General features: G+C 44.3%; 1 protein-coding gene across 15 annotated transcripts in view; it reads right to left on the bottom strand.

Moving 5' to 3' along the window:
• The window catches only part of dlg3 (discs, large homolog 3 (Drosophila)), a 94,537-nt gene that overhangs the window by 65,745 nt on the left and 13,791 nt on the right, over positions 1–15,001 (bottom strand). For 11 of the 15 annotated variants that reach the window (XM_066715135.1, XM_066715134.1, XM_066715132.1 and 8 more), the window contains exons 3-4: positions 14,360–14,457; positions 9,305–9,424 (exon numbers count right to left, since the gene is read on the bottom strand). In XM_066715135.1, the coding sequence (XP_066571232.1) occupies positions 9,305–9,424; positions 14,360–14,457 (218 nt within the window). Of the gene's footprint in view, positions 642–9,304; positions 9,425–14,359; positions 14,458–15,001 lie in introns of those variants that run through there. The other 4 variants (XM_066715140.1, XM_066715139.1, XM_066715127.1 and 1 more) reach the window with 2 other exon arrangements.

A 15,001-nucleotide genomic window follows, 5' to 3' on the forward strand; every position in this document is an offset into this window, starting at 1 on the left:
ACATCAGCTTGCCCTTACTTCTACCGGTGGTGCCCCCTCCTCCCACGCCACCCCCTCCCCCAGAGGCTGGGGGGGGCAAGGTCTGCCCACCGCCGAACCCAGCCGGGTATCCATAGGGGTCTGGCTGCCAGTCACCGTAAGAGGGGGGGTCCATCCTGCGTAGAGCCGCCATGCGGGTCACCTCGTAGCATTCCGGGCACTTACAGCAATGGTGGTGTTTGTGCATGCTGGCTGGCTGGCTGGCTGGCTGGCTTGAACTCGCTGTTCTTTTCTGTGGATGCTTTATATCACGCAATCTCCTCCAGTGCAGAGCACGGTATTACCAATTCAAATACTGACAGCAGTAACAGGAACAACAATGGCAACTGTACTGATAATAAAAAAATAATAAGGATGATGATGATAATAGAGTATTATTAACAATAATAATTTGCCGCCTTCTTCCGTTTTTATGTTGCCCGGTCTTTTTCCCCCTGATTGACAAAAAAGGAGAAGCAGCAGCAGAGAGAAAGAGAAAATGGGAAAGTAGTCTTCCTCTTCTTGACGTAGGGATCAGGAAAAACAAAAAACAAAATACTGTATAGGGATCACACAATCAGAGACCAGCCCTGATGGTAAAAATCTCCTCTCGCCACGCCAGGATCACAGTGATATGTATATAAATACATATATATATATATATATATATACACACACACACACACATACATATAAAAATATTTATATAAACAGACAAGCACACACAGATATGTATATATATATATATATCTATAGGTGTGTGTATAAATATATATATATAAATATATATATATATATATATATATAAACAATATATGTATATATAAAATTGACTATCTCCTGTTGAAATCTTCCCTTGTGTTTCTCTCTCTCTCTGCTTTTTGTAAAGCTGTATTTTCTTCTTCTCCTCCTCCTCCTTCTTCTTCTTCTTCTTCTCCTCCTGTGTTGGGAAGCGTTCTCTCTCTTTCTCTCTGTCTCTCCCTCTCTTTCTTTCTCTCTCTCTCTCTCTTTTCTCAGCCTGCAGAGAGGAGCTGAGCTCTGGATTGCCTCTCAGCCTGCTTGCCCTAGTTGCTGATTATACAGAAGGATGCGAGCGAGCAAGCGAGAGAGAGAGAGCGCGAGCGAGCGAGAGCGAGAGAGAGAGACGTAGCAGCATCCCTCCAGCACCTCAGCCCTGACAGCCACAACCAATCAACTGGCAGCACAGCCATCAGCAGCAGCAGCAACACTGAGCGCTTCACTGGCCGCTCTTAAAGGGGCCATGCCTGGCCTACTGGCCTCCCGTCGCAGCCCCAGCTCTTCACAGCTGCTGCAGAGTCTAGTCATGCTGGTGTGAGAGTGGCGAAAGACATGCCGCTGGAGTCCTGGGCTCTCTCTGTCCACCTATCATCCCGTTCGGACAAACTGGCAAAACCATGTGGTGCCTGTTGACTGTCTTTCAGATAAATGGTGTTCAGACATCAGGGTTACTCACAGTAATGTTGTGGGCGAAGAGCGGATTAGGGAGGTCTAATTTGCAGAGCTGTCCAGCCATCCTGCACCTGGGGAACTGTGCAGGTGTGGGTAGAAAAAGGGCGGAGCCTCAACACCAGCTGTGGCTTCCTGGCCGCTATACAGTCGCTGCACCCCAGGGCACATGACCTCCTGCATGCATAATGGCTCATTAAAAAGGTATGGGATACCACAAATAGGGGTTTTCATTGAAAAAATGTATAATAATTTGTCACATTTTGAATTCAGTGCTGAGAACCACAGGATGTTTTACTTATTCTACCATTAATCCAGTCATCAAAGTCCACTGCGGATTACACTTCCTAACCGGTCGCTCTACTTCACCGTGCTGGGTGGGCACGGAAGGCTCAGCAGGCTCTAGCAGCACCGGCGTGCCCGTGCTGCGGTTCAGAAGCAGTGTGGTGATCTCTCCCTACAGAGGAAAACAGCAGGAGCTTTCCTCCCCTCATGTAAGTTCAGCCTGGTAACCTCGGTTTCACTTTTAATAAGGTTTTACTGTGGTTTTACTTGGTTCAACATGGTTGCTATGTGATTTCGACACAGGACCATTGGAGTGTCATGATATACCAAGATAAATATTTCTTAGGCTTGTTTACTATGGCAGATCATGGCTTATTCAAAGCATACTGAACCAAAAGAATGCCACTGAAAAACTGTGATACAGCCGTAGTAAAACCTTGTTAAAAGTGCCATATTACCCAATATTAACCATGTTACCAGGGAAAACTTGCATAAGGGTAGACTATTGTCACTGTTGAGCAGCAGTTTAAAAGTGTTGCAATGTGTCAGAAAAAACTCTGACAAACTGAATTGGTTTCTGTTAGTAATTATAACTGGGACTACAGGCTCATCTTTTTGTAACAACCAGCCCTGTACTACACTTGTACCTGTAAAGCAATCATTCACCAAAACACTATGGGCATTGATTTGTTAAACAGATCAATATGGTAGGAAATACATAAAAAATGTATGGACAGATAGATAGACAGATCAAATATAGTGGTCTTGTGTTTATCATGTGTAATGCAGTCAACACAATACCCTAATTTAGCCCTGTTTGAGAATGAGTCAATTGAATCCAGTTCCAAGTATGTATGAATGCTTCCCAACCACAATGTAAGGAGTAAACACAGATGGAAAGATAAGTCACGCCTCTCTGTTGCTCCCAGAAACACATGTGTAAGAACCAGATGTGACTGTATGCCTAGGTGGGTGCCAGTGTGATTGTGTGTAAGTGAGAACATAAGAGAGAGAAGTGGAGATGCAAGGCTGGTCACCAGTATGTTTGTTCATCTGTGTGCTGTGTGAATGCATGTTTGCTTCAGCCAGCTATGTGTGTAGGTGTCCTGGCGCATCAGCATGAATGTATTTCTGATGGAGTGTGAGACAGTGTTTGTCTTTTAAGTAATGGTATGGGCATGTGTGGCAGCGTCTGTGCCATTAGCAGCGATGGTAACAGGAATCCTGTTGCAGAGCAGACAGGTCCATTTCAGGTTTTACCAGCACTTGCTGCACACGGTACATAAAAGCCAATATATACTGAATCAATGAGTCCTTACCTTTATTCAAAATGAGGTAACAAGCTTGAATTACCCAGCATCCATTGTTGGCTTATAACATGGCCTGCAGCTTAGGAAACCCAAAATGGTTCAAACACCTCTGTAATACAAGTCTTATTCCCATCCCTGTGTCTCATTATATGGAAGGGTGTTTAGCAGTGCAAGAGAGTGGCCTTTTGTGTGTGTGTGTGTGTGTGTGTGTGTGTGTGTGTGGGTGTGAGTACGTGCCTGCGCAAAGTTGCCTGTTTGTGTATCCGAGTGTGTTTGCTCACAGTGACTGCACAGTTTGCTATTCAGCCCTAACAGGAGGCACAAACAGCAGGCTCAGCCTCACTTAATTACATGCAACGGTAACTCACTTCATTATCATGCAATTCTATTCCTGTAACTTACGTAGATTTTTGCAACAAGAGTAAAAAAATAAAAAAAGAGAAAAAATAAAAGAAAATAATTTACATTTTAGAAGAAAAGAAGCCAATCAGAGATAGGATCACCAGCAAACACAGCCCTGTTAGCCACAACCAATTGGATTTTGAAAGGCGGTGCTTGGAGGATTGCCTTAAAGAGACAGTGCAGCACCTCGTGTGGTGAACATGTCGCTCAAAGTACAGTTCAGCGAACACACAGTGCCACTGTCCTCCTCTCTCACTCTACCTCTCCCTCTCGATCACCCTGTCTCTCTCTCTCTCCCTCTTAACTGATCACTGCTGACAGTTTCTCTGCTGCACAAGCCTCAGCTACACAGAGGAGGTTAAAGATGGGGAGAAAGAGAATGGAGGATGGAGGGGAGAAAGTGCAGACAAGACAATAGTGTGTTTGTGCAGTGAAATGCTAAAATGATAAGCCAGGAGGAAGAAATGAAGGAAGGAGCCAGGGAAGAGAGTGAAGATGGTAAGGGGGGTGGGCAGAGAGAGAGAGCGAGAGAGACAGAGCGAGAGAGAGAGGGAGAGAGAGAGAGAGAGGGAGAATGAAAGAGCGAGTGAGAGAGAGCTGTAGTGTGAGAGTCCCTTTGGGAAATGCAGCCTTCGCCTTCGATTATATAATCAAAAAAATGTTGGTAGATCTCTTCAGTCACAACCAATCAGTCGGCGGGATCCTCCGTATCAGCGAGACAGAGGGAAGGAGGAGGGAGAGGGAAGAAAATGAGGAAGAGGGAGTCAGAGACTGTGAGGATCTGGGTGAGGAAGAAGAAGAGGAAAAGACATGGGGGGAGAAGGGTTTGGGTGGAAATTTGGGGGGAAAACATGAAGATGGAGTCTGTGAATGGGCTCTCCCTATAGTGCAGACTTGTCTGTCTTTTACTAGGTGTGAGTAAGAGCTACATGCATTTTGTGTGATTTAGGCTAATGCATTTCAAGAGACACCAAGAGCTTCTGATACTGCACTGTTTTAAAAAAAAAGTATTTTTGCGAGACCCCAATGTATATATGGTTCAGCATTTCCTTGTACAAAAATGAATCATCGCAGATTCTGCCCCACTACCACACACACACACACACACGCCACAGTACACCGCTCACACAAATACACTGGGACAATCCTCATAACCTGACTTTCACATTTAGGTTCCTGTACTCTGGAATTTAAACATAGAGATCATTCTCGCAGTCTATCAGTTCTAATGAAACACTTCAACTTGTCACAAAACATTTCCAGTTCAGTCGGCTTCAGTGTTTTAACAGAATTTAAATTAATTATCTCAGTAGCCCATACCCCCACATTTGAATTGCCACCAACATTGTCCACTTATTAAGAACCTCTCCAGTAATACCAATTCTGTGATAACATTTGTTGTTTAGCAGTGAAATCCTAACACAAAAAGACCAGGAATTCAAATTCTCCTTTAGAAGGACTATACTGATGCAAACAAATTGTATTTTTTCACAAAATTATAATACCAAACATTTACAGAAATCTTGTTACTTAATTTCCCTGTGGGCAAACAGCCTACTCCATAGTAAGTAAAAGCGAAGGGCAGTTTTCCCAAAGCTGAAGATCAAGGCTATTGTATATTCATTTCTCAAATCAGACAACAATTATTACAAAACTTATATATATATATATATATATCCATGGATGCTTCATGAACCCTGAAATCAATCTAAAACCAGGGATCTCACATGTGTAATCCACTTAGGAATACTAAGCCACATTAAAATACCAGCACTGCCATCTAACCTCACTTCCTCTATGTACTTCAGTTGTACCCTGAAAGCCAGCTTTGTAGCCTAAGAGCCTTTCTGATGAAATTCTATAGTATTATTCTTGTTTTCTTGGAAATCATTTCCATGCAAAATAGCAGACAGTAATGAAATCAGGCAAAAAACAAACAAACACAAAACGTACAAAGGTTATATAAATAAACATAAAAACACACACACATATTAAAAGCAGAATCCAATTAAGTGGAGCGGGGATATTTAACAATATAAGGTCATTTGCCAGAGGAAATTAAATGGCTGACCTTTGACTCATCTTGACAAATGAAAAGTAGGCACCCTGTGATTGACTGTCTGAATTGGTCATGTGGGAGGAGGGTCTTTCTTTGCTCCAGGTCTAAAACACACACTACCCAAGCCCTCAGCTTTTACCCAATCCCACAACTCATCACCCACATCTGTCAGCCTGCGCTCACACAGACCCCTTACATAACCCAGACTCGGCTGGCCGCACACTGTTCGTCCCCATCTTATACACTGCACATATAGAGCCTTTTTTCTGGAATTTCTTTGCATTTTCACAGTATGTCACGTGCTGAAGCTCTGGTCACCTGACAGGACAGATGTCCATACAAGGCAAAAGGAAGTTCAAGCTGTCTTAAAGGAACAGTCATCCTGCGTGTCATGTCTCGAGCAATGACGGCCCCCAGTCAGAACAGAGGGATTTATTAGAGAGACGATGCGTCTGGAATCCCTCCTGCCTTTACAGCACTCACTTCTTAGCAACGGCCGTGGCTGTGAGCACTGGCACACTAAGGCTGAAAAGCCCTCAGCTCAGTTCAGCTCAGCCGCTCTCTGACACGTCACAAGGAATGAAAACCTGCAAAGCATCAGTATGTTCATGGACGTCTACCTCAATCTGCCGTGCACTTTGCAATGATGCACAGACTATGCGAACACCCACACGCCCTTTTTAAAGGAGGATAAAGTATACTTAATTGATATACAGATATCCCTCACAAAAGATATGCATATGTAGGATGAATAGGGCCTTCAACAGAGAAAATGTGATGTGCCAACAAATTTCCTCGTAACAAAATTATTCTCTGGCCTCCAACTAATAGGAATTCTGAGCCATCCTAATGCACAAATTTGTTTTACCCATTCAAACATCCAGGTGACCCGAATTCTGCAGCTCACAGACACTCAGAATGGTAGCGAAGGATCCCACTCGCCCAATCGGCTCTGGCACCCCACTAACCCCCCACACACCAATACTTTAGCAGCGCCCCAGCTGTCCCAGAGCTGAGGAGACCAGAGCAGCAGAGCGAGAGAGCTGGGGAACAGAGTGTGGTGGGGGGGTTGAGCTGGAGCCTCTCGTGAATTTTAACGAGCCCTTGCCACCGCACGCTCCTGCACTCCACTCTGAGATGCAGCAACATGGAAAACAAAAGGGCCCGTGCCTCCTATTAATAGGCTGGGTGGCAGTACACAGCTGCTGTGACACACACAGCACATCCGGCTGACAGGGTAATGATAGGGGGAGAGGGAGAGAGAGAGAGAGAGATAGAGCGATTGAGATGTGGGGAAGACAGGGACAGGAGAGGAGGGAGGAATGGGGAGAAGGATAGGAAGATATATATATATATATATAGAGAGAGAGAGACATTTAGAAAGAGAGAGCAAGAGATCTAGACAGACAGAGGAGGTTGGAGAAAGATGGAAGGGGGAGGAGAGGAAGAAGGAGGGAATAAGAACAAGGTGGAACAGGGAGGATAGAGGGCAATAAAGAGCGAAGACTGAAGGCAGGGAAATGAGGGGGTGGAATAGGAGAGAGATAGAGGTAGAAGAGAAGCGAGGAGTAGGAGAGACAGAGGGAGGCGAGTGCAACACAAGAGTGAGAGGACAACAGAGACGGAAGATGAAGAGAAAGGAAACGCTGAGAGCAGATGGAGGCAAAAACCATAGGAACACAGGAGAGCAGAGAGAAGCAGAGAAAGGCAGAGATGGAAGATAAATTCAGATGGATTTGACCATGATGCACTGACCAACCATCAGTGAACATGGATGGTGCGATAGGGAGAAGAATGGCCAGAAAGACAAACACGAACATATACTGGGGGAGGAGAATCAGAGCAGGAGAGAGAGAGAGAGTGAGAGACGGAGAGGAAGGGGGAGCGGGGACCCAAAGTGAGAGGAAACAGAAGTGACGGCTATGTTACAGAAGACCCCAACCCAGACAGAGAAGAAGTATCGCAACACTGGGTTTCATTTGGCAGTGAACCCCTTCTCGTCAGCATAATGAGGAAAGACACGAGAGAGAGCGAGAGAGAGGAAGAGAGAGAGTATTTGAGAGGGAGAGGAGGGCAGAAAGCACAGAGTGTATGTGAGTGTGAATCTATGTGTGCGTGTATGTGTGTATTTGTGTGTGTGTATGTGTGTGGGGATAAAGGGGGAGGAATGTGGTTTCCATAGCGACCTGAAGCAGGCTGAGCACTTGGTGTCCGTTCCAGTTGTGAGAGCGCCAGGCTGACAGAGGCCCTGCGAGCACAGAGCACAGGATTACCCGTGCGCCGCCTGCCTCTCTCGCTTTCTCCTTCTCCTTCTCCGTCTCTTCCAGTGTTAGAAGAGCACACGCACACACACACAAACTCACTCAAACACACACAGTCAGAGCCTGCGAACCTCGAGACTCTGCTCTGAAGGACTGAGCCAGGCCAGACTGCCGTCACTGCAGCTGACACAGAGCAGTGACATGGTTCCATGAAAAAGAATGCCCGCCCCTCTCTCCTCTCCTCATTTCCAGTTTCCGCTTTCTCTCCTCTCCTCTCTGTAGCAGAACTCTAGTCGGTGCCTTGGGCTATTGTGTGAGCGTGTGCCGCTGGGCATGTTGTGTTTTGGGTGGCATGCAAAAACTAGGCCTGTAATGATCCACTGAAATCAGGCTATGATACCTATAATGTGAAGTCAGTCATAATGCACTGAACTGACCTGTCTTCTCTGTGTAGAACAGTTTGACAAGGGACTACATTAGTTGTTTATTTTATTTTTATTTTTATTTTTATTATTATTATTATTATTACAGCATGTCATTTCATGTGTTTAACCAGAACAACCTATCCCATGTTTGATATGAATAAATAATGTATTGTGTATCATTCAAATGTCCTTTTTATGCCCAGCCAAGGCTCTGAGTGCTTGATTTATTTCTTTACTTATTAATTTTTTGCATCAGTTTATAATAGCCTCCAAGATTATTATTTTATAAATATATACATAATGGTAGCTTACCAAAAAACAGAGATACTGGCTCCATTAGAAACAAGGATGTGTGGCAGCACAATGCATATCCTTTGTTATAAGCAATCATGAAATCCATATAAACTTCCTTTTTCATAAACGACCGTGTGAAGTTACATATAACAACAGAGCATTAGAAGTGCAATTCGGTGTCTGTGGATTGAGCCCATGAAGACAGAGAGGCAGACAAACAGACCGAGACAAAGTGTCTATTTCAGGTTGACCTTGGCAGCTCCGCTTCAGGTGGTACTTACACATGGTCTAGTGGCCATAAGTCTATAACCCTGGCACTGGCTATAGTCACAGCTGCCCATTGATAGACTGGCACTGAAATGCCACTGTACCATCAGATCACCCAATACCAGGAATGCACAGAGCGCCACAGGACAGGGATTGAACAAAGGGAGAGAGAGAACTATAACCTCTTTTAAATCCATTTAGCCAGGCTCTCTCAATTGTCAAATACAAAAGAATTACACATAGTCAGAGGCGTAGTGTCCAGAAAAGGCCCAGAGACATGGATTCTCATCTTTAAGTGTGAGCAACTAAATATCAAGCTAAAATATAAATTTCTAAAACAGTGTGGTTTTTATAGGATAGTAAGGCAAGTGATTGAGCTGCGCAAAAATCTGTTCTGCGTGTGAGTGAGTGGTAAGGAGCTGTTGAAGTGAACAGCCTGTCTATTGTACCGACATAGCCTGCAAAATGTGTGGGAGGCATCCTGACCCCTGCTGACACCCCTTGACCCCCACTGACCTTGGGCACCTCGATGTGAGAGCGGCTCACCAGGCCAGACACCCTCTCCACCTTCTGAAAGTTCCTCCTGCTTGTGATTCGAACCCGCAACACACCATCCTGGCTCTCGGGGTTTGATCTCTGTGAAAGACAGACAGTGGCACAGTCAGAGACCTTACCGGTGTTGAAAGAGACCCTCCTTTTACTGTTGACACAGGAAAATATAAGCAGGGTTAGCGTGCTGGCGAGTGCACTCTTTGACTCATGCCAGTTGACTTCACACATTGTGTGGACAAGCCAAGTAACTGAACAGCTTTCCTATGCCTTGGTGCCATGCACAGCAACTTCAACCAGCAAACTGAAACCTTTCCACACTTGCCTATAATTGTCTTTATTAATGAATTACGTTTTGACTGCCCTTTCTTCATAAGGCTTCAATAACCATAGCAAATCTGTATCACTGCTTTCAAGAGTGCTGTGTGGCCAGACAGAGGTACATTAGACCCTATTATGTAGAAGAATTGGGATGTAGGAGAGCCACGGGAAACCCTGTTGCTCATTACCACAAGGAAAACCAACCTCAATGAGGTTTTAAAAAGCTGGGAGCTTTTTACTATCTAACATTGGGGCCCATTACAAACTGACTCATTCACACATCTGCCATTTACATCGTAAATCGGATGCATTAAGTGACATTCTAGGAAATCTTCAGGAAACACTAGATCCCATTGAAACAACAAGGGCACTAATTCCACTAAAACTATACATCAAAAACAGGACACACTTTTACAGTCTTTTGTTGGGGGAGAGGACTGCATCCAGTTTCAATGGGGGCTGTAGGAGAATTCAGTTTTGTGGAGTTTAACACTAAAAATTAGAACTGTTATGAAAACATTGCTTTTATATTATTTTTGAGCAAGCCTTCTCTAGTCTGTCTCTCTCTCTAAAAATAAGCATAATATCTGACTTGCAGATACTGACATTAACGTAACCACTGCTCCAATACGTAGCTTGCCCAGTAAAGTTTTTTTTTTCCGTATCATTTGTTTCTCTGAAGCACATTAGAGAGCAGACTCTGTGGCTCTGCCATCTCCACGGCACTTTGGGAGGGATATGGGAGAAGGGAAGTAAGATAGGGGTGGCTGTTGTGCATACACTGTCCAGGGTAGCATAGCCAGGTGCCCATGAAGGAGAGCAGAACATGCAGCTTCTCTGAAAACTGTAACTTTGTCGAAACTGAATCGAGCAGACAAACACTGGAATGGGGTTGGATTAATAACCGATAACAAGCTTTAAACAGGGGAGGAAAAAAATACAACAAAAGTAAATGTTACACAGGGGGAAACTGCTGCATTAACACCAATCCCCCCCCCCCTCCCCGGGATCGATTTTTATCAGACTTTTAAAGATGGCACAAGCATTTCAGAGGGAGCAGCTATAAACGACAACATTGTTTGGAGGTGGTTGTTCAGCAGCTGAAGGAACCAACATACAGACACACAGGCAATGCCACTCTGGGCAGACCCACCTGGCAGCTGAAAAGGAATTTCCTCTTGTTGCAACTCAGGCCACAAAGACATTTTATGGGCAACAGTCGGCAGCCTCTTGAATAGGACATACAGGCTATACAGGGTCAAGGTCCCCCAAGACTTCAATCCCGATAATTTAGAGATTGGATCCTTCTGTCCTGGTCTGGCTGTACTTCTGAGCAGCACCTGAATTATCTTGGTCTCAGCCTCCAACTCCAGTATATACACACACGCACACATACGCAAATACACACACACACACTGGCTGCAAATGAGGAGGCAGATTTTTATTCAGCCACTCCTGTTTATATGGAGGGATGCTGAGTCACTGGGATGGGAAATAGAGGTAAACACACCCATTCTGTGAACGGGCTTCAATCTTACGCACACTGACACAGAGTTGCATACAATCTCTGACCCCCACACACATGTTCACACTGTGACTCCAGGTACACATCTGCAGGTCACTCTATTTTAGAAGTTTCACCAGCTGGAAAACAGGAAACCCTGCAAGCATAACCAAGCACAACACAAACACCAAACTGAGGAACTGATGATCAACAGGAAAGATCACACCCTAACATAAAAGAAAAGTGGGAGTAGGTCTTCAAGCAGTTTTTGAGCTACCCCAAACCAGAATGCCAAAAATCTGCCATTTTATCACAACCTTTATTATTATTATTAATATTATAACTTTTATTTTGACATAGGTTCAATACATGGAATATCAGTGCCCCACTCTCTTCAGCGCTGAAAGGGTTTACCAGCAGCTGAGACTGGACGAGATCTATACAATACAAGAGTGACATGAATTGGTGTGTTATCGGGGAATCCCCTGTGTTTCATTCTGCACTGTGATTTTTCCTTTATCAGTGGCAGTCTGCACACCCTTCCCACACAAGAGGTTACTAAAGGTTAGAGCACTGCTATAGCAATGACAAGACAGGAGATACATTTGGCTGCCTGAATATTTATCCACTGTACATTATGTAAACAGGAGTCCCGGAAGGATTATCGCACACATTAACCAGCCCATTCCTTTTCACAGAGGTGGCTTCAGTCTGCGCTTAAATACAAGTGATTTATCTATTTCCTGCTGCCTGCCAAAGTCTACAAAAAGCGTGCCACTCTGTGACCACCCATGGTCCTGCTGCCAACCCAGTTTTCTGACAGGCTGAGCCCTGGGGATGCTCCCTGGCTCTCAGACCCACTCACCCCTCTCTCCCCTGGCATCAGGCAGGGAAGCATGTCGCCTAGATCTGGGGCAACAGGTCAGGAAGAGTAAGCTCAACAGACAATAATACAGACCAAACAAAATAATAATATCTGCTAGAAACAGGTGTCTGAATGAGCTAATAATTGCACGGTTCCGTACCAAGCACTTCAATAACGGCTGATGTGATGGAGATTATATATTTGTATGATATAGATCCCCTCCCCCCCGTCACTGCTTGCCTGGTAGCTCTCTCCCTTTTAACAAGGCCTAACCCTTTTTAGGAAGGTTACAAACGAGAGGAGGCCATTCGACCCGTCAAGCTTTTCTGCTGCTCTGCACCAAATTAGGGAACTCGCAGACTCATTCGATTTAATTACAATCCTATACTCTGGGGACGGCAGGTCTGGAATCCTAATGAGAGCTTTGCTGGACACTTGCTGCTGCTGCTGCTGCCATTTCAACCCCAGACCGTGCACTGAGCTCCAACTGTGAGGCAGATAGATCCGTCTCCCTTGCTCACCCCAAGTTAGCTCCCCTGGCTCAGGGCTGGCATCTGGGCTGCTGCCAAATCACTAGCACTCCAGGGCTAAAGCTGAGGTGAGGGGTGGGTAGTTTTTACAGGCCTTCACTGGGTGCGTCTGCGTTATTAAGTGTAGTGTTGCTAGTTCTCAATTGTGCAGCTCTTTGAGATCTGAAATTGCACTGAAAAATGTGGCATTGCTGTAATTTTGGGCTAGATCGGATGACCTACATGCCACATGATGCCAGTAAGGGAAATTACGGTGGACTTTTAGAAATTTGAATACATTTGTTCTGTAAGTTCTTCTCAGCATCTGTGACCTGTCACTGTACAGGAAGTATAAGTTTTGTAAGTATACAACACTATTTACAGTGCACACATAAATCATGGATTTTCCAGTCCAAGATTTTCAGAATTCAGATATCAGGACAGCCTGATCCTTACATCTGCCAAGCAAACCTGTGCACTACTAGCAGCAGCACTGCAATAATCACCACCACCCAACCAGAACATCAGAAAACAAGCAACAATCTGGTCTCTTTGTTCTACATTCGTTCTGCACAATTGAAGTGATTGCATTACTGTATCCTGTGTTTCTATCACAATACACCACTTCTATTATTAGTACTAAATCACCTTGGATAAAGGCTTCGGCCTAGTGAATGAAATATGATCATAATAACTTTCCAGGTAAGGGACATTGGGTTTACTCTGTGACAAGCAGTATTCAATTAAAACACTGCCCCTGACTGTAACCCCTCATTACTAGCACTGAGTCTAGGAGATGAGGCATGTGTAGTTCCAGCACCAGCACACTGTGGCTGGTCAGTCCTTCTCTAATGCTGTTGTTTAAAGGAGGCCAAAGAGTAGTCACTTTATGGGCAATACAAATCAGCAAGGCCTCAATTTAATTAACATTCTGCCTTGTTAAAAAAAAAAAGAGCGAGACTATATTAAATCATGCAGCTGATGAAGAAATGTGCATCACCTCTTATTTCAAAGCCATTAAAACATCAAAGATGAGGTATTAATTTAACCTAGATAAATATGACTCAGTTTATGGGCAGTTGACTGCATGCTTGTATATTGTCACTGCCTGCTACTGTGCTAATTGTTCCTGGCTCAGAGTCCTTCGTAAAATAAAGCAGGGGGCTCGAACCTGGCCTAAGACAGTTGCATATTTGACTGTAGTACACGTTCGAAATCTATCACAACTGCTTCAAACTCCTGTCTCTCGTAAGCTCCTTAAAATGTCACGTCGTCACACGCTGTTATTTTGTACCTCCCCATTCTCTCTCTTCACCGCCGCTGATGGATGTACTAGAGGAATGGAGTGCTCCATTTCTGCATGAGTCACACAGAAGAAAGGAGGTAAATTTGATGAGGCACATTTTATTCATACAATCAGCTTCATTGTTATTTTTATTTATTTAATTATTTTACTTTTGAATCCCATTCATGCAATTTCGTTTCACTTAGGCTGTTAATACTTCCCGTGGAAGACCTTGGTGACACCATATAATTTCTACCAGCTCTAGTCTATGTAACCACCAGTTAACTGTTTATTTGAAAAGCGTTAAATGTCTTTACATGGCACTTGAACCTCTCACACAACTTGTCTTGACATCTTTGAAGAAGTCAAATTCCAGAACTGCTAGGGAGTCCTTGAGACTGATTGGGAAAGTTTGATTTATTGCCCCCCAGAATGACAGTGTGCCACCCTTCCTTCACATAGGCATACATACAGCATTACAAGCACTCAGAAAATGTTGTATTTGATGCAGCTCTTTCTCCCTTTCTTTCTCTCTCACCTCCTCATTCTCCTCCTGGTCTGACTCCTTTTCTTCTGGCTGTTGTCCATTTGCCACAGAGTTCAGGCTCAGCGTCACTTCGTAGCACTCCTGGATATCTGTAGAGAGAGAGAGACCTGAACACAGCTGCCAACCCTGCTGCCCATGCTCCACACACATTGGCTACTAAGGGGGTGATCCAGCCCACTCTTACTCTCTCAGGCCCCAGGGCAGTTTACTGAACCAAGATCCTAAGGAATAATTGCTTTTAAGTGATAAGAAACTGATGGTGAGATTAACTGGAAAGACAGCAAATTAAAAAATAATTTCAAAATCCAAATGAAATGCTTGGAACTGAAATATTTGAGGAATGAAGGCTAGCATAAGCACACTTTTTTTTTTTAAACACATGCCTTATTCCTTTAAAAACACTGCCATAAACAAACACATAATCAAACAAACAAATAAATGCATGAGTTAATGTGGCTTGGAATTCTGGGAGCTGCAGCCCTAATCTGGCACTGACAGCACACACGAAAGCTCCAGGCCAGAGCTCTTCTGCTGTTTTTGTGTTCTTTATCGCCACCTACTGGTTAGAACTGCAATTACACACAGCGCCTTCCTATGAGGCTAAACAACATCAGTACTGCAAAATGAATTCAT

The sequence above is a fragment of the Amia ocellicauda genome, chromosome 10 (assembly GCF_036373705.1).
Source record: "Amia ocellicauda isolate fAmiCal2 chromosome 10, fAmiCal2.hap1, whole genome shotgun sequence".
Classification (NCBI taxonomy): Eukaryota; Metazoa; Chordata; class Actinopteri; order Amiiformes; family Amiidae; genus Amia; species Amia ocellicauda.